This window comes from the organism of the source record quoted next, unplaced genomic scaffold, assembly GCF_019419815.1.
Source record: "Pyrus x bretschneideri cultivar Hongxiangsu unplaced genomic scaffold, Pyrus_bretschneideri_v1 Contig23, whole genome shotgun sequence".
Lineage (NCBI taxonomy): Eukaryota > Viridiplantae > Streptophyta > Magnoliopsida > Rosales > Rosaceae > Pyrus > Pyrus x bretschneideri.
The window spans coordinates 482,405-499,479 of record NW_025999535.1 but is presented as its reverse complement, the minus strand read 5'-3'; the positions used below and the strand labels follow the sequence as shown (position 1 = coordinate 499,479).

Sequence of the window (17,075 nt, the reverse complement as noted above, 5' to 3'; positions counted from 1 at the left end):
TCTTTGGTGCCGCAACACTTTGACCTGATTCTTGCCTGCCTTTTTCTACGTTGATGCATCTGAAAAATGCAAAACAACACAAATCACAAGTACACATGGTTGAGGCCAGACGTCAACAGAATAAACCCAAGCAAATAACACCAAAACCATTTAAAGTATTTCTTGAAAGAAGCACATAAGTACATACTGGTGCTTCTTACAAAAATCACTTTAAGTGTTTTTTCAAGATTTACTTACATCTTTACTAAAAATTGGTTTTAAAAATATTTTCACCAAAAATATTTTCAATCATTTTAATAGTATATCAAAACGAGCTTGTCTTACCATGATTTCAGCTAATAATGAAACCTAAAAAAGAAAGAATAAAAAGACATGTTTGGTGTCGCAACTCTTGACCTGATTCTTTCCTGCCTTTTTCCACATGATGCATCTGAAAAATGCAACACGACAAATCACAAATACACGTGGTTGAGGAGAAATTTTTAGTTACGACAGAAATACAAGTGGTATAATATGTGTTTTAATAAGAATGGTGAGAAATTTTATTTTTTAAGTTATTAATTTTTATAGCACACATATTCCACTATTTACATAATAACGTATAATGTACTATCCCATATACCCATCATCTGAAAAATGTTGAGGCCGGACGTCGACAAAGTAAAGCGAATAACACCAATTGGGAAAGTTATAAATTCTTAATCACTTGATTAATGGGGAAAGGTTGGGCCCAAAACCATGCACGTTTTCGTTTTCCGACTCCGACAAAAACATAAAATAACAAAAAAGGTCAACAGTAAAAATATGTGTTCATTTCACGGATTCCCAAAGCTTTCCGCCGATTTGCGAATTGAGACATTGATATCCCTCGTGACACCATTCATTTCCTATCGCAAATCTCCTACTTTTGATTTGGATTCGCACGCTGCCACTCGCCGCAGGAGCTTGGGCCGTCGGTTGCGGCGGCGCCGAGAAGCCTCCTGCGATCCGATTTTACGTATGCTCCTCAGGTTCGTCCGTACATGTATTTATTCTTTTCCTTGTTAATTTAGCTTTAATTTTGTTTTTGTAATCGAACCCGTTTTGTGAGATTCAGTTGTATGTTTGATTCCATAGCTAAAGTTTCTTACTTTTCGCCGTTCGATGATATCTCATGGATTTTAAATTCGTGGTAATGTTGGGTTTTCTGGGAAAATTGCATTGAGATTTATGTTGCGGAATTCAATTTAAAACTTGTTCTTCTGTTGTAACGGAGGACTTAGGTGGTACAGGTACATGTAATCTTGGCGTGATGTACCCGTGTCATGTAAGTTGTACTTGTTGAGATGGTAAAGTGAAGCAATGTTGATTTTTGTGTATTAAGAGCTGAATTGCTCAGATGGCAGCTGCTTAACAGTATCTGATGTGCACCAATTTTTTTTTCTTTTCTTTTTCTGATGATTAGGTTTTCTTACTTCACTGCTCTGTAGTTTCTGAACTTGCAAGCAATTTGACCAAACAACACAGACCATGTCTGGAATTTCGAGTATAGTTGCGCGAGAAAATTGCGAAAGCTACTTGATTTTCCAGGGTGAAACAGGCCTCGGAGCTGGTTTTCGGACTTTCTTATACTTTCTTGGTCTTGCGTACTGTTTCCTTGGGCTTTCTGCTATAACTGCTCGCTTTTTCCGGTCTATGGAGAGTGTTGTGAGCCACTCGCGGAAGGTGGTAGACATCGATCCTTGCACTGGTGCTGAAGTTATTAGGTATGAGAAAGTGTGGAACTTCACAATTGCAGACATTAGCCTGCTGGCCTTTGGGACTAGCTTTCCTCAAATATCATTGGCCACGATTGATGCTATAAGAAACCTTGGGAACCTCTATGCCGGAGGTTTGTTTTCCAAAACTTGCTGAGTTATTAATCGCATTGCTGACTTTGAGATTTTCGCTTCATGGTTCATATTTTAACTTTTTTCCCCGATGGATTGTATACTCTTTTCGTTGTTGCATGAATTTTCATGCCACTGTTTATGTATTGCTAATCATGGTTACTTTGAACATGTTATATTGTCAGAACGTTGAGTTACACATATACGCGTATACACTGGACGAAGCGTGAGTTTTCTGGTAGTAGGTAGGATACTAACTTATGAGTTGAGTAGAATAGAGTTCTGTTGAGGGAAGTTCATGGTTTGTTATTCTTGTTCAGTTTCATAGACGTAAGAAGAGAAAAGGGAAGCACATTTCATCCCTTTCTGATGAACATGATCTCCAAAATCTTCCTTGTGGTTAGAGTCAGTGAAGGATGCACTAAAATGGTCATAAGGACAATTACTGAACTATGTTTTTTGTTTCTATTGCGTGTTCCTGCAATGATTTCTCAAGTTTTCCTTTTCCTCCAACGTAAGGCTGGTTACAAACATTATCCTCTACCACAGTTTTTCATACGTGATTTATAGGTTTGGGTCCTGGAACACTAGTCGGTTCTGCTGCATTCGACCTTTTCCCCATCCATGCTGTATGTGTTGTCGTTCCTAAAGCTGGAGAGCTGAAAAAGATAGCTGATATAGGAGTCTGGCTAGTTGAGCTCTTTTGGTCTTTTTGGGCCTATATTTGGCTATACATAATTTTAGAGGTAATTTAAAGGAATCTTTGTATGTTAATCATGTTTTTTCTTTCATTTTGTCTATGAAAACATTTTGATTTATGACTGACATGTATTCAGAACTCTGTATTGAAATGTTTTTACTTAACGCTGCAGGTGTGGACACCGAACGTGATTACACTATGGGAGGCCTTATTGACAGTACTGCAATATGCATTTCTGCTGATACACGCTTATGCTCAAGACAAGCGTTGGCCCTACTTTTCTCTTCCTTTGTATGTTTAAATCTTTAGCATTTGAGATCTTTGTTGTCTTTCTGATTTTTCTTGGCTGCTATTGAAAAAAATAACTGGTTTAACGTTCTCTGTATTCTGCCTTCATTTCGTGTTGTATTTCCTAAGCCCAAGAAGTGAGAGACCAGAGGATTGGGTGCCAGCTGAGGTTGTTACGGGCAAGCATGATACTTATCCTTGCAACGAGTGCTCCAATATACTTGACGTTGGTGAAGATGAAAACAAGAATGTTGTTGACATTTTTTCCATACATTCAGAAAGTGGTTTAGGTACTAAACTCAACATTTCAGCAACTCACAAGGCAACTTTAAACTCAACATTTCCAATATGAGGATCTCTCTTTTGCAGGTCCAAAGTATCAAAAAGTTCCTGGAATTGATGAAACTCCCGAATCCTCAAACAAGGATTTCCAAGAGACTATGATATCACAAGACCATCATGTGTTTGCAATTTGGAGACAACAGTTTGTGGACGCAGTCAAGGTGTTGTGTTCTACACTGCATATGTTTAATTATCTGTATCAACATAGGCGTAGTTTGTGGTAACTTCCTTTTTTCTTCAACAGTTAGAAAGTACGGAATCAAGAAAACTGAAGAACATCTATTTGCGACTAGCCAGAATTTTGTGGCAGTTAATTCTTGCTCCATGGAGACTACTATTCGCATTTGTACCTCCTTATCATATTGCTCATGGCTGGGTCGCCTTTATCGGCTCCTTAATTTTCATCAGTGCGATAGCTTACGTTGTAACAAAACTCACAGATCTCATAAGCTGTGTCACAGGTTTCTAAGATTTCAAACGATAACTTTACAGTTGACGATCAATATGATTTTGTTCATGATCTAGCTAGTTCTCTAAAAATCTGTCTTTCCTTTACTCGCTTCTTTTTTCAGGAATAAACCCTTACGTCATAGCATTTACTGCATTGGCAAGTGGAACTTCGTGGCCGGATTTAGTTGCAAGTAAGATTGCTGCTGAACGTCAGATTACAGCTGACTCTGCCATTGCAAACATTACTTGCAGGTTCACTCTTGATCATATCCATTTGATTTTATTTACTTCTTTTCAAGCAGTATAAAGTACATCATGAACTCAACTTGCCTTTGTGTTTCCTCATGTTATTTTGTAGCAATTCGGTGAATATATATGTTGGCATTGGTGTTCCGTGGCTGATTGACACTGCATACAATTTCTTCGTATATAAGGAACCGCTGCGGATTGAGAACGCAGCGGGTCTTAGCTTCTCGCTGCTTGTATTTTTCTCGACTTCGGTAGGCTGTATCGCGGTTCTGGTAATTAGGCGTCTAACGTTGGGTGCTGAGCTCGGAGGCCCAAGGCTTTGGGCGTGGATTACCTGTGCGTTTTTCATCTTGCTTTGGTTGATTTTTGTTGTGCTTTCTTCTCTCAAGGTTTCTGATATCATATGAAAGATTTTGGTTTTTGTTTTTCAATTTTTTTTGTAGAATATATGTTACAATCTTATATTGTTTTTTCCTTTCTTGATACAGTTGTATACCATTGTAACATTAATTTATCAAAATACATAAATTTGCAAAGTCGATGTTTTCTCCTCATATCCTCTTTCAGCCTCTTACACGCCCATGTTTAACATTTGGTTTTCTTTTATTTTCATTCATTCTCTTTATATTCTTCCCCTTTCCGCATCACCCTCTTTCGTCCCTTCATTTTCCGCATAAACTTTCCTTATTTCTTGAGCACAAGGTTAAAAAATTAAAAACTAAAAATGAGATGATTATCAAACGAGCGTTTGAGTTGTACAGTTTCCTTACATCGGTTGATGAGTACAAACCAAAGAATGTAGAAAGAAGAAGTAGAGATATGTGTTATTTATTCACAAGACAAGATATGAAGAATGGGGGAGGCAAATCTCCACACTCTAAACCATCTTATTTGGAGATGAAAACAAAGTTCAACAAGGAACAACTCTTTCACAGGAACCCTACTACAACAACTAACTGTTACATCTTGCAAAATTAAAAAGAGATGAAAATACGCCATATCTCACCATTTCCTCGTCCGATTTTAAGTTCTTCCTTAAGCAAGGGCACCCGTACACGCGGTGGCTGGAGCAGCGCTGAGCTGTTTCTTTGCAGAACTGCAAGTGACAAATCTGCATTCGCCAGTCATGCAAAAAATTCAGTACAGAATATGCGTAAGAGCCAATCCGGTGGGGTTAGAATTTGAAGATATGGAAGACAAGATGAAATAATAGTTTCATGTGATTTGAGCTTTCGTGGTCTGTCTATTTACCTGAAGAAATCCCTCCACAGTAACTCAAACATCAACCAGTTCATTCCACTGTCACCGTCATCTTTTCGGTTTGATGAAGCAGAAATGGTTCTATCAATCATAAAATATCATGTAGTAGTGAGCAGAGTAAATATCGAATATAAATTTTAGAAACTATAACACCGTTCAAAAGAAAGGCATTTGCACACCTGCTAGCCGTTTTCTTTAGCTCATCAAACATACTGCGAGGAGAAAGGCATCCCAAGACCAACCACGGCGAGACTTTGCACGAAAAGTTGGCACCATAGATGCTATCATGGCTTCCATCTTTACCCACCTTCGGTGGCTGTGCTTGGCATTCAGCAGTATACTTTTTTAGCCTTTCTAGGGCTTCAGTTTCCCCTCCCACCGTGGAAGCAATGGCAGCAGGCCTTCCATCCTACAAGACAATAGAAGAAAACATTTTCACTTTCTTCAGGGACATGTCAAATAACTCTATTAGAACTAATGAAATCAGAAACTAAAAGTTTCCAACAAATGGCGACATTTTTGTTCTTCGAATCTATTTTATGCTGACCAGCAATGGAGAAAGATCGAATTGCTATACAAATTTACAGAACAAGCTAGAGCCGAACAAGATGCATGAGTTTTTGACAAATTCGATCGATACTGCCCTTTTCGTGCAACAATTGTTAGAAATAACTCAAGCTGCTGTGAAAGATTGCTCATTTCTAATTAATTTACAACCTCGACATCATACATTCCAAAACACAACAGTCTCTAATCCATCCAAATCACATTACACGAAAAAGTACATGATCAACTTAAACATCAATTCATACAAAAGCTCCGAAACCGAAACCACATACCTGAGACGTAGTAGCAGAAGGATTAAGCCCCAAGTCCATCAATGTTGGAATATCACCCGGCTCCACGTCGCCGCGAGACGGCAGCCCCTTCATCTGATCCAAAGCCTCAATCGTCTTCCTTACCTCCAATCCCTTCACCTTCTCTCTGAAGTCGCCGTATTTCGTCGGCATATCCTCCAACTTAAACGGCAAATCCTCCGCGTGGTACAGAGTGCTTCCCCAAAAGTACTTGACCTCCACATTCTCCTCCTTCATCGCTGCCTCAATCTTCTCCTCCTCCTTAACCTCGTCGCGCGAAACCTCTCTGTGCGCATAAATGGCGTCAGCGCCGATCGCCTTCGCCAGCTCCACCAAAACCGTCTCGGGCTTCCCGATTCTGACCACCAGATCGGACCCTCTCGCCTGGAGATTCTTCCGGAGGTCCGCCACCGATTCGACCAAGAACGAAGCCCGGTACGGGCCTGCCTTATCGAACCCAGAAGAGGATTTCCCGTAGTCCTTCGGATCGAAGCAGTAGACGGGCAAGACCGATACGGACTCGTTATTGGCCGAGTTGAGGCACTCGTTGTCGTGGACTCGTAAATCGTTTCGGAACCAGACGATGGAAGCTCGACGGATTGCGGCCCCATTGGAGGGGTCGAGGGGGCGGCGCGGACCCAGAGAGAGGGGGCTCTGCAGAGGGTTGGCGGAGATGGTGGACTTGAAGGAGAGCTTGGGCGGAGTTACATTAGCCGTGGAGAGAGAGAGATGGGTCAGGGACGATGCCTGCGTGGGGACCTTGACATTGGTCGGCTGGGAAGAAAACAATGTGGAAACTTTGGGTTGCTGGAAGAAGTGGGTGGGGAGAATCGTAGAGAGAGAAAGTGAGAGGGAGGCAGTGGCGAAGGGAGGAAGTGCGGCGGCGGAAGGCACAATGGCAAGTGGATTTTGTTCCTCCTGCGATTTGGATTCTGGGTTTTCTGGGATTTGGGAGTTGGTGGCCATTTTGCTAGGCTTTTGGTGGAGAGACTGAGAGCTGGACGTTGAAGATAAGCAAATGGCTGCCTCTGGTTTGCTTCCTCCGTCTCTCAGTCACTCCTCTTTCTCTCTCTAGATTGTATGACTGTGTGTTTTTTTCGCGGTTGGTGGCATTGTGTGATTTTTGAAGGCGTTTATAAAGGATTTGGTCAAGAAATACATCCAATGCATTGTCTAATACGCACTTTCATATCTGCCTGCACACCTACCACTTCTACACTTTTCAACTCAAGCAGCCCCTCTGTCTAATTTGAATGGTTAGACGGGTGTTTACGATTTGGCTTCGATACTTGCTACTCGGACCAGTATTATAATTATTTGGTGGTTAATTCTATTGGCGATCGTACTAATTACTTGTAAGTACTGTAGGCAGTTTCGTGTATTTTATAATAACTTGTTTGTTAATTCTTTGTAATCTTATGTTTTTCTATTTAGGATTCAGCTGCGATAAGAATGAAACTTATGTTTCGTCTATTGAAAAATGTAACGCAAGGGGTTCACACACTGTTTATTTGTTGAGTCATTTTGTAATTAGTACTTGATATGTGTTTGTAGAGTAGAATGATCAATAAATCAATTTGTCTACGTAATACGTGTTTGCATCGTACTTAATATAGTACTTGTAAGTATTGTAAAATAGTCTTGTATTTTTTTATAATAACTTATCCATTATTCTTGTGTAGTTTTATGCTTTCTTATTTTGAGTTTAGGTACGATAAGAATGCATATATTTAGAAACTTATGTTTTGTCTATTGAAAGTGTAGCACAAAGAGTTCATATACCATCTAGTTAGACTATTAGTCCATTTGCCGGGTCATTTTTCGTATTTAATTCATGTTTGTAAAATAGAAAGATCGATAAATTAATCTATTTACGCAAATTTGAGATTCAACTACGATACAAATACATACTCAATTGTAATGTTTATAAACACCATTATCGTAGCTCGTTGATTTTTTTTTTTTCCTTTTGAAAATTTTATCACCATTTTAAGGGCTATTATACAATCAAGTTAAATAATTCACTATCCGCTTAGTAGTTTGTAAATGCTAGAATTCAATGCATGTTTGTTGAGTGAAAAAAGAAAAAAAAATTGATCGATCCCCACAAGATTTGGGGTTGTGGATCAGGTATTTGTTCACTGGGCTAATTAGTTGCCAAGTCTCTCAAAGTGTTAGGTGCATTATTTATTTATTTTTGGGTCGAAGTGTTAGGTGCATGTCAATTCATGAATAGACATTTTAGGTATCCTAATAACTCTACTCACAACCAAACATCGTTTTGGACACTCCTACCCTGAAAAATGGTATGAGAAATCTTTTGAAAGTGAGAGTCTACGTAAATTTTAAGGAATTTTAGCGAAAAATTTTTGGTATTGTTCATTTTAATGAAAAATTATATTTTTATATTAAGAAGTTAATCCTAGTATAATTCACTTTACCTTATATCTTATCCTTATCATTAAAACTCAAAGTTTTCAAGTCATTTTCATTAGTTTTTCCTAAATTTTATGCAAGCTCTTAGTTTAACATTAATTTTTGCATTAATATTAGAAAATATTATGTAAAAAATATGAAGTGACGGATTATAGCCGCAATTTTAAAGGAGCCCTCTTAATATTTATCCTCTAATACTATGTTTAAAAGAGAGAAATATAATTGAAATTTAATTACTAATCTATACTCTTGACAAAAATAAAAAAATAAAAAAAATAAAATTACTAATCTATACTCCTCTGATTATCCCAAAACCGTTTGATGGCAGTTAAACGCTGTGTCGTTTTGGGCTTTGTTGACCGGAGGTCGGGTCGATGCGCGCATCTCGCTGAGGCGCTCCTTGCGCAGATTAAGAGGCTGATTACGACTGCAACTCAATACTGAGCTCATCGTGCGGACGATGATCGCTCCCATTCTTTCGTAGGCGGAGACTGAAGACTAATCTGAATTGTATGGACTGTTTAGCGGGTTTTTCACATGCTCCGGCTACTGCTATCTTGCGCCGACCACTACTCTACACCGCTTTAAGAAGAACAGGTAGAAATGGCGGGTTGAAATTGCGAGCCAAAATCGTCGAGGAAAACGACCCAATACTGAAATCCGCCATTGATTCAGCTTCTCTTCGTTTCCGAGAGACCCATCGACCAGGTAAACCCATATCCTAAAGGATTTCGTATTTGTTACTTTGTTTTTTCATTGGGGAATTTATCAAACAGTTGGATGGTTCGTGTTGTGGGGTTTCGTTGAGACGCAGAGTTTCGAAAGATGAAATTTTTTTTATTTAAATTTGTGCAATTTATAAGTTTTTGATTAATAATTTCATGTGCAGAGCCTCTGTTTGTTGATCCGTATGCTGGTTGCTTTGTTCCTCCTAATGTTCAGATGGATATGAAGCAATGCTCACATCATTATTGCGTTGCTACCAAATTCGTGGACGATAAGTTGCTTCGAACAGTAAACCATATGGATGGACTTAAGCAGGTAAATTCATGGACGATAAGTTGCTCCTATCGCAGTTTGGCACGCGTTCAGAAATTTAGGGCATTTTTGGTATCCTATTTGAAAATTTTTATCATTTCACAAAATTGTAAGAGCATTTCTTGAAAACAATTTTCTTTAAGATTCAAAAATTTGATTGGTTTGTAATTTAAAATTTTAAATCTTACGACTTAAACTAGAAAAAGAGATCTAAAAATAGGGGGTCGTATGAGAGGGAGAAAGAGGAGAGAGGGGGAAAGAAAGTAAGCGATGATTGAAGGAAAGAGAAAGAAGAGAAAGGATCAGACAAGATAGAGAGGAATATGAGTGAGAGAAAGAACCGAGAGAATGAAAAGAGTGGATTGGAGAACAAACGAAAAAAGTAAAAAAAAAAAAAAAAAAGGAGAAAGAAAGAAGAAAAGAGAGAGAGATAGATTTGGAGTGAGAAGTGAGGAGGGAGAGAAAAGAAATGAGTGAGTTTAAGTTTAAAAACTCTAAAAACTCAATTTTTATGTTTTTAGAGAATAGACTATATTTTTGAGTTAGTGTTGAGTTCAGTTTTTGAAAATAGTTCTACCAAACAAGTTTTTAAGGCCTAAAACTTGAAAATTGTTTTTGAATTTAAAAAATTGGATTCAAGTAAAGTATCAAACAACCCCGTACCCTTTCGTGTTTTTGATGAGTTATTTCTGCATATGTGGCAAAATGCGTCTTTAGAAAGGAGGAAGGGCTCCTTGAGTGTCCTTTTTGGTTGTTTATGTGGAGATAGGTGAAACTTCATGGAATTCTTCTTTATCACTCGTAGTGTTCTTGGTGATGCAGGTTGTTTTGCTAACCGATGGAATGGATACCCGTCCCTATAGGCTCAGTTGGCCAACTTCAACCATTATTTTTAATGTTTCTCCGGAACGGGTGTTCAAAACAGCAACCGAGAAGCTTCGAGGTGATTGCAAACTTACAATATTAACTATATGACAGTTTGGAGAAGTTAAAGATTTTGCAGGCTGATTGAAAAAGGACATTGTGTTATGGCATAGTCTTGAGTTCATTCGCTTTTGCACGTCTTGAAAAGTTACTCTAATATCATGGAAATCGATTATTTTGTTTATGCAGACCTTGTTGCATTCTAAATCATCGGATAATTTTTTTACTATGCATTATCCGCTTGTAAGTAGGCATTAAGCAGTGCAAAAAGTTCTTATCGCGCTATCTTTAATCCCTCAGGTGTTGGGGCTAAGATTCCAAGAAGCTGCGTATCCCTTCATGTTCCTTTGGAATCCTCCAACATACAGGAAAGTCTGCGTGCTAAAGGGTTTAATGGCAACCGGCCTAGTATTTGGGCCATGCAGGTATCTTGATTTATCTGCAAATCATTCATTAGTTATATTCTTGTGTGTAGCTATAACTGTTAGTGTTTTCGCGAGTAGGAAAATCATGTCGCTGTGTTATTGTAGGGGCTGCCTTTGATGACATTAGCAAGTTTTGAAGACATTTTGCTTACTGTAAGTGGTTCAGCGATGAACGGATGTTTTTTCGTGGGAGAATTGCCGGCTTGGTTGGCGGAAACTGAAGTAGGGACCAAGGTCAGTTTGCTTATATTAAGTGTGACTCAATATCGTAATTGCTTCTCTGTCAATAAATAAATACATCACCTGTTTCCTTCGATCTTTGACAGACTAGTGCAAGGACATGGTTGGACAAACTATTCATGAACAATGGCTTTCGGGTGGACATGATTTGCTATGAGGAAGTTGCAAGGAGTTTAGGCAAGGATTTAGCACCAGGAAGCTATAAGAATATACTATTTTCTGCAGAACAACTGCGGTTTTCTGATGATCAGGTAACAAGCTTCTCAATTCATCCTCTCTTCATATTCCGACTTTATATGTTTTCCCGCATTTCCTCAAAAGTTACTCATTCGAATCAGTACCGTTAGTCCATGAAATCGCTGTCCTTTTATTGTTGACAGATGGAAACTTGGAGGAAGGAATTCCAAAGAACCGAGGAAGAAGGAGATGAGGAAGGTTTCGAAGAGCTCTAATATACTTCAAGTATTTTGGGCTACAAGCTTAAGATGACAGATTTTGCTTCTTCATTTATGGTCTTGCTTTTAATTTAGTCATGCTACGTTGTAAATTAATTTTTAATCAAATTTTGGTTGATCTTTCTCTTGCCTTCTTGTATAAGTTTTGATGTGAATAAAACTTGCTGGTACACTATCTGTTACACGTGTACAACAAAATCTTATATGTAACGTACACAATGGAAGTTGGAGTCGATTTCTTAATTTTGCAACGAACGGAATTAGGAGAATATGCACAAACTGAACCAGTTACAAACCCGTTTACAACCCAGTAAATTCATTCTCTTATAAGTTGTTCACGCATAAATATACAACGATTCTGAAGTATATAACTGCAAAACTGGAAAACTGCATGCAGCAACGTTGGACTGTTAAGCGCCCCACACCAATCAAAATCACCATCCTAATTGCCATTTTCCATAAAGTCGAGAAGCGAACGACACAAAGAAACCAAGTCTCGGAGCCTACCAGAACCGTTCACTCCCAAGTCGACGAGCATGGAGTTAACCAGAACACCCTACAACCCCACCCCAAAAAAAATATTGAAACTGCAGAAACTAGCAGGAGGCACTTATGAAGCAGTTGAGTAGAAACGATGCTACTGTTGGTTCAAGACAGAAAGTGTAGGCCGCGGTCTGACAACATTCAGCACGCCTCTCGCTGTTGCCTGTGAGAATGAGCAAGAATGAACGGTTAGGAAACTGCGGTGCGAAAATTGAAGAATCTAGGATGAGCGACGTGGTATGGGATTGATTACCTCAAAGAAGGAGTTGAAGTTGAGACGCATCAGAAACCGCCTCAGAAATGGGGCTCGCTGGCTCCCAACAAGCCTACTACTGCGCAAGATCGTGTATAGGGAGTTTGATTTCTTGTTAAATTCCTGAACAATGGATAAGAAAACGAATTGTATATAAGTCCACATATACATATAACGCTCAAAGCTGTGTCCTTGGTACACAATGAGTCTAGTGAAAGCAGAACTTGTAACCTAACCATCAATTTATGCAGGGTTAGTCAATTCCCAGGATAGTTGCAGTAATATGTGAAAATTATTCTTCACCATAATTTCAAGAGAATATTTTCGCAAACCTCTATAATGTGTTCCAATTCAGATGTATTTGCACTGCTTTCTTGGTTCTCGATGTTCCAGCAGAACTGAAGGCAAAGTTTCATTATGCTGTCCAGAATCCTTGATAAGGAGCCAATGTCCAAGAAAGATTGTGAAATTAAAGCTGATAAATACCTGTATGAAATATAAGAATTCCGTGAGCATATGCTTCAATATAAAATATGGACATAGTATGACTAAGGGAAATCATACCAGGAATGACGAAATCATTTATTCGACTTACTCCTGATGGACGGCCACAAGTCCAGTAAAGTCGTGAGAGTCTTGGATATGCTCTTGCAAAACATTCCATTGGGATTCTATGACATCCACCTGAAAAACAGAAAATACTTTAGGTTCTGCACTGATTCTGTTCTATACTGCTTCGTTTTCTACTTCAGTTAACATGTAAGGCGAGAATAACAAGAGTGAAGAAAGTATGAAGCACTTTTCCTCTGCATGGTTTGTGTGCAACCAAACAATTATGAGTATCCGGAAGTGAAAGTTATATGGAATAAACCATAACCTGTATATAAAATTGAAGATTTCTAATCAAGAAAGCCATGTGCTCTCTAATACGCCACATTGGTCTAGATCGCTGCCTTCGCTGCTGAGATACTGAGCACTTTTCATGATCATTCCGATGTTTGGCAAAATCTGTGTGATCTTGTTGCATTACAGAGGCCCATGATTTCTCCAATTCCATTTGTGTACGCTTGAGCCTCAGTAGATATTGGAAGACCCTGCAGTATCTGGGATACATTCGCTGTTAGCATGCATGCACATAAAAGAAGTTCAATAGTTCAGATAATAATCAAATATTTCAGCGAATAGAAAACTATTGTAAAGTTTTAAGGACTGTTCCCCAATGATATTGAAACTAAAAGAATATGGAAGAAATAATGGCATCCACAGGTAGCACTAGCAGTAGTCTTACTTAGAGAGCACATCCGGAGTAAAGAACAACTGTAAGGGCCAATCAACAGAGTATTCAAGAGCAATTCCATCCCAACAGTCAAGAGAGATTTCTGAGGAAGCACTTGGGCCTGAATTCCCGTCTGCCTTTGGTAAATCTCCTTGGGAGGATCTTACCGTCATTCCAAATGAAGGCATCCTAGCAGATACAGACAGTTAACTGACTAAACACCTTTTATGAAACCTCAAAGTGAAATGACTGGTAAAAAAAATGGCTATGTGATTAAAATTTATTTAATTCAGACGCTAGAACAATCAAATATGGAGTCTAACCTCAAGGATACTCTTGAGAAATACTTGTCTTCCTCACATATAGTCTTAATTGCAGCCTGCATTGGAAGTAGAGCCAAATAAGTTGATTCAAATGACTAGAATTCATTTGAAAATGAGCCATGTTGACGCAATTAATACCTCACAATTTCATAGTAATCTTACCAGCTGAAATGGGACCATAAGGTCAGCCTCCGCAGTTGACTGGCGAGGAGGTAAGCGCATCAACTGGCGACTCTCTTCAAGAAAGCACTGGCATAATGAATCAGGTCTAATTAGGAAACACTCTAGGTGTTCACAAGAATTATCAGAAATAGCAATTTCCACTTTCGTTTATATGTTCAGGGAAGGAATACACCATCACCCCTGCCAAAATAAAATTTGAACTTTGTACTTAAAACATAGAAGTCAGCAATCTTTATATATATTCCAACCTTACCTGAAAGAAATCTCCTTTTGCCAAAAGAAAATAGTCTTTCAGTGCCTTCAGATGGCCATTTAAGTCAGCGCGTACAACCACAAGCTGCAGAAATTCAAGGAATACATTAAATTTTTTGTTCTACGACATGGTAGGACCAAAATTTTCACATTCAGCACCTGCCAAAGATGACTGGCAGCAATAGCCCTAATTGAATCAACAGCACATTCAAAAGATCTTTTGTGAAACTCAGATGATTCCTGCACATAATGAACAAATAAATTTACCCATAATTGAAATTCGTATTAAGAGAGATATATCTTACATAAGGACACGAATATAAAGATTGTCAATTACATCTCACACACCTTATTTCACATAAGCGGTGACATGATAGAGTTAGTAAGCATACGAAATAAAGATACAAATGGAAAACCTTTAGTTCCAGAAGCATAGTTTCAATCTTATCAGCCTCAGACTGTGGAAGCAATTCTTCTCCAATCAATTCTTTATCCGCAAAAGGGTCCTTGAGGAAAGGAAATCGTCCTGAAAATCCTTGAACTTTCTGAGAGCCTTTAGCCACCTGTTGAGGATATACAATGTCCTGGAACCGAAAGGCATGGCTAGGATTGCGAAGAACCCTGATGGCCTTTCCAGAAAATAAAATTGATTCTGCAACACGCATTTGGATATACTCGGGCAGCATATCCTACAAAGAGAAAAGGGAAGATTATGCAACGTGTAAGTAACAAAGTTCCACACTTCGGTTTCTCTTTGAGGCAGTCATAACAAAAATTGAAGTCCTTGCTAAAGGGGGAATAGGAATAAAATATCAGTTCTGCCATGCATATGTATTGTATAAATGCAGTAAACCAGGTCAGCCATACCAAATAAATATGAAATCCCAAGTGCCAATCTGTTAAAGATGTATCATCCGTTGACATCCGTGCCAACTTTTCAGATATGTCTGGATGAGATGAGCCATGCCCTACATCCTTATCTTCCTGCCTGAAAAGTGATACAACCAGCCATATAGGCCATTTGAAGTTGTGTGTAACTCAAAAGTGGAAAGAAATATCAGAAGGGAAGAAAAAATGCATTAGAAATATTGTGTAAGTTTCACAAATACGGACAATGCCAATTTTCTAACAAAGGAGTATCTTCAGTCTCTACCTCCTAATGAAAAACTCTCCATGCTGATCTTGAAGAATCCCGTACACCACCCACGCTGCAAGCTGGTTGTACATGACCTGATGTGCATGCCAAAGAAGCCTACGATACCAACACATAGAAATAAACGCATCACTAACTGATCAGCTAACAATCCCTTTTCCACTAGAACATAACAAACAGTTACTGACAGTTATTGTCAAGGAGGCATATACCTTTGAATGCACGTTTGCAACTCGGGAACTCCACAATGGCATCTTTTGTGCAAAAGGTTAAGAAGCTGACCACCACGAATGTCATCACGCTCAATCTCCAGAACGAGCTCATACAACGGCGGCAAAAGCACAAAAAACTAACAAAACCCAATTGATCATAAGAAAACACAAACAAATATTGCCATCAACAAACAATGTAGCAGCATACAAATTCAAAAATTCAACCTTGTTGAGTCCTTGAGTGACGGTTGCCAGTATGGGGACGGAGTCCGCCAACAGTTTCTGCTCAATGTGGAGCACGGCGGACCGATAGACAGACAGTATCTCCACAATGCCATTGGCAATGGCCCTCCGGTAAACACTAGGCTTTTCGGTATCGGAGGCCGCAGGACTGGCATTTGCAGACCTAATCCAGCTCAAATTCCGGCACCTGACGGAGAAGCGGTCGAGCTCCCTGTAGTAAAACCCTAATGTGATGATCTTCTCGACGAGATCCCTGCAAAAAGTGAAACAGAAAATGATGGGTGTGAAATTGGAATATGGGAAAGTTGGAGGGGTTTAGGTGAAATATATTTGGGGGTGTATGCACCTTTCGCTGGGTTGGATGAAAGAGATGTCGGAAGCGAGCTTGAAAGTCGGCGAGGAGGAAGTCGGAGCGTCGATTCCGAGCGACTTGGAGTGCTCTCTGTCGTCGATTATCAGATCGCCGGTGTAGCCCAGCAGTGCGAGAAGCAACTCGTGCAGCATTGTTGCTTCTGCTTCCTCTGCGAATTCGAATTGAGCGATTGGTTGGGCTCGGACACTGGGCAGCGGGAAGATGGAGACGTACGAAACAGCGCCGTTCGCCGGCTAGTTTGGCGGGTTTGTGGGAACTGGCCGTATTTTACTTGATTGAAAAGACGAGGGAGGGCTTTTGGATTTTCAACCATTTTGAGCGGGTTTGTTAGGATTTTAATTTATACTTCTTTCGAAATTTGTTTTCTTTAAAACTAACTAGCAAAGGTCACATTTTTTTTTTTTTTCTTCAAATGATAGATTTTGTTAAATTAGTTACCGATAAAGTTTGAATTCACATCATCATATAAAAGACTCAACACATTTCTACTATTGTGATAAAGAGTCACTTGTGCAAAGTGCAAAGATCACACACTCTCACACTCTATATGTTGAGAAATATATTTTTTATATTTTTAAATAGGGGTTGGCAATTAGAGAAGAGAGAGAATGAGTTGAGAGGGTGATATAGTGACAAAAACTTGTTTGTACCAAAATTACTTTAACGCTTCTTATTCTTTTTTTTTTTTTTTTTTTTTTTTTTTTATCTTCTTTCATTTTTGTATCAAAGAGT

The 17,075-nt window shown here is 39.0% G+C and overlaps 4 protein-coding genes across 12 annotated transcripts; 2 read left to right on the top strand and 2 right to left on the bottom strand.

The window, feature by feature from the left end:
- The first annotated feature begins 853 nt into the window (after positions 1 to 853).
- LOC103928380 (magnesium/proton exchanger) lies at positions 854 to 4,436 on the top strand. 9 transcript variants are annotated; one of them, XM_048585589.1, is made up of 10 exons: positions 885 to 1,010; positions 1,272 to 1,306; positions 1,445 to 1,870; positions 2,439 to 2,614; positions 2,741 to 2,859; positions 2,986 to 3,146; positions 3,226 to 3,359; positions 3,443 to 3,659; positions 3,771 to 3,900; positions 4,007 to 4,436. In XM_048585589.1, the coding sequence occupies exons 3-10, from the start codon at positions 1,510 to 1,512 to the stop codon at positions 4,302 to 4,304; spliced, it is 1,596 nt and encodes a 531-aa protein (XP_048441546.1). In that variant the 5' UTR covers positions 885 to 1,010; positions 1,272 to 1,306; positions 1,445 to 1,509; the 3' UTR covers positions 4,305 to 4,436. The 9 variants fall into 9 exon arrangements, with proteins under 9 accessions (XP_009335690.1, XP_018498359.1, XP_048441546.1 ...); XM_048585594.1 differs by having other exon boundaries at positions 1,272 to 1,328; XM_048585593.1 differs by having other exon boundaries at positions 1,256 to 1,328.
- A 308-nt stretch (positions 4,437 to 4,744) lies between these two features.
- LOC103928419 (blue-light photoreceptor PHR2) lies at positions 4,745 to 7,230 on the bottom strand. The gene is made up of 4 exons (XM_048585595.1): positions 5,997 to 7,230; positions 5,337 to 5,566; positions 5,149 to 5,238; positions 4,745 to 5,008 (listed from the first exon to the last, which is right to left on the bottom strand). The coding sequence occupies exons 1-4, from the start codon at positions 6,978 to 6,980 to the stop codon at positions 4,933 to 4,935; spliced, it is 1,380 nt and encodes a 459-aa protein (XP_048441552.1). The 5' UTR covers positions 6,981 to 7,230; the 3' UTR covers positions 4,745 to 4,932.
- Positions 7,231 to 8,746: 1,516 nt separating this feature from the next.
- LOC103928383 (O-methyltransferase 1, chloroplastic) lies at positions 8,747 to 11,767 on the top strand. Its single transcript, XM_009337417.3, has 7 exons — positions 8,747 to 9,158; positions 9,340 to 9,491; positions 10,311 to 10,431; positions 10,713 to 10,837; positions 10,943 to 11,071; positions 11,164 to 11,328; positions 11,458 to 11,767. The coding sequence occupies exons 1-7, from the start codon at positions 8,963 to 8,965 to the stop codon at positions 11,527 to 11,529; spliced, it is 960 nt and encodes a 319-aa protein (XP_009335692.1). The 5' UTR covers positions 8,747 to 8,962; the 3' UTR covers positions 11,530 to 11,767.
- On the bottom strand, positions 11,758 to 16,778 carry LOC103928384 (gamma-tubulin complex component 4 homolog). Its single transcript, XM_009337419.3, has 16 exons — positions 16,317 to 16,778; positions 15,953 to 16,223; positions 15,728 to 15,864; positions 15,516 to 15,614; positions 15,230 to 15,350; positions 14,779 to 15,051; positions 14,522 to 14,602; positions 14,364 to 14,447; positions 14,090 to 14,176; positions 13,928 to 13,983; positions 13,617 to 13,793; positions 13,206 to 13,431; positions 12,924 to 13,012; positions 12,661 to 12,814; positions 12,329 to 12,451; positions 11,758 to 12,238 (listed from the first exon to the last, which is right to left on the bottom strand). The coding sequence occupies exons 1-16, from the start codon at positions 16,472 to 16,474 to the stop codon at positions 12,170 to 12,172; spliced, it is 2,205 nt and encodes a 734-aa protein (XP_009335694.1). The 5' UTR covers positions 16,475 to 16,778; the 3' UTR covers positions 11,758 to 12,169.
- Between the last annotated feature and the right edge of the window lie 297 nt (positions 16,779 to 17,075).